At 44.9% G+C, this 1,090-nt stretch overlaps 1 protein-coding gene across 1 annotated transcript in view; it reads right to left on the bottom strand.

The window, feature by feature from the left end:
* The window catches only part of LOC107109155 (collagen alpha-6(IV) chain-like), a gene marked incomplete at its 3' end in the record, with an annotated part of 106,644 nt that overhangs the window by 82,474 nt on the left and 23,080 nt on the right, over positions 1-1,090 (bottom strand). The window contains exon 7 of the mRNA XM_015409730.1: positions 588-629. Within this exon, the coding sequence (XP_015265216.1) occupies positions 588-629 (42 nt within the window). The remainder of the gene's footprint in view (positions 1-587; positions 630-1,090) is intronic.

The raw sequence follows: 1,090 nt of genomic DNA, 5'->3' as shown, positions 1-1,090 counted from the left end.
GCGGCCGCATTTTGCCCCGCAGCTTCGTGCGATTTTCCCCGCGTCTACTCAATCCTGTTTTTTGAGGATTGAGTAGACGCGGGGGAAACTGCATGAAGCTGCGGGGCAAAATGCGGCCGCGCAGCAGCTTGTGTGAAATTGACACGTCCCGTCGGGGCAAAAGGGAGGAGTGAGCGTGTAGCAGCGCTTGTGGGAAATCACCCACAGTAAAATCCAGTTGGAAAGTGCACTGAAAGTGGATTGAAAGTGGATTATTCAGTGTTTGTGTGACGGCAGCCCAGGCTTCCCTGCTCTAGCCCAGTATTACCTACTTTGGTTAACCGTAGCTCACAGGGGGTCGAAGACCAAAGTCCTTCCTAGCTCTACTCCCTGAGGGCTGAACCTGAGACTTTTGGCATGTGAAGTGTGTGCTCTGCCACTGAGGCGAACCCATGCTATATGTCCCACCTTTAGAAGGGATCTAAATCTGGTTCTCCCAAGTCAGAGCCTTAGTCTTTGACCAATGGACATCACTGGGTGTTTTTCTTGACATATGTCTAGATATTTTATACATTGGCACAAAGGAAAAGTAAATAAATGGAACTTACTTTTTCTCCTTTCTCTCCCTGGAAGCCCAACCCCATGTTCCCCTGTAAATAAAGAAATAAAACAAAAAACAACAAAGAAACCTATATTTTTTAAAAAGAATCTTGTGAAGTGTTTCATGCATGAACAAACCACAGAAGACCCAAAATGGAATCCTAAGAACAGACCAGTGAGGGAAAAGAGCATTTAATTAAAGTATAATTAACTATATCATTCAAGAACAATGATGAACGCTGACCACCTTTCAGTGAAGTAACTATTGTCAGACTCTCGCAAGCTTCAGTGTAGCAATCACTATACACTGACTTACTGGCTTGTTTCACATGCAAGGGAAAACCATGGTTTGTGTATGCACTGGCGGAGGGGATCTTCAACCTTATGGCTTCTGTGCACAATCTTGTTCTATCCCACAGGGCCAGACAACTAGTGATTTCCACTTTCCAAGGCAAAGCACTGTTCGCCATTACATCTATATCATGATGCGAACTATGATTTGTACTTTCCC

The sequence above is a fragment of the Gekko japonicus genome, unplaced genomic scaffold, assembly GCF_001447785.1.
Source record: "Gekko japonicus isolate JY-2015 unplaced genomic scaffold, Gekko_japonicus_V1.1 scaffold3932, whole genome shotgun sequence".
Classification (NCBI taxonomy): domain Eukaryota; kingdom Metazoa; phylum Chordata; class Lepidosauria; order Squamata; family Gekkonidae; genus Gekko; species Gekko japonicus.
This window is presented reverse-complemented; position numbering and strand designations above follow the sequence as displayed.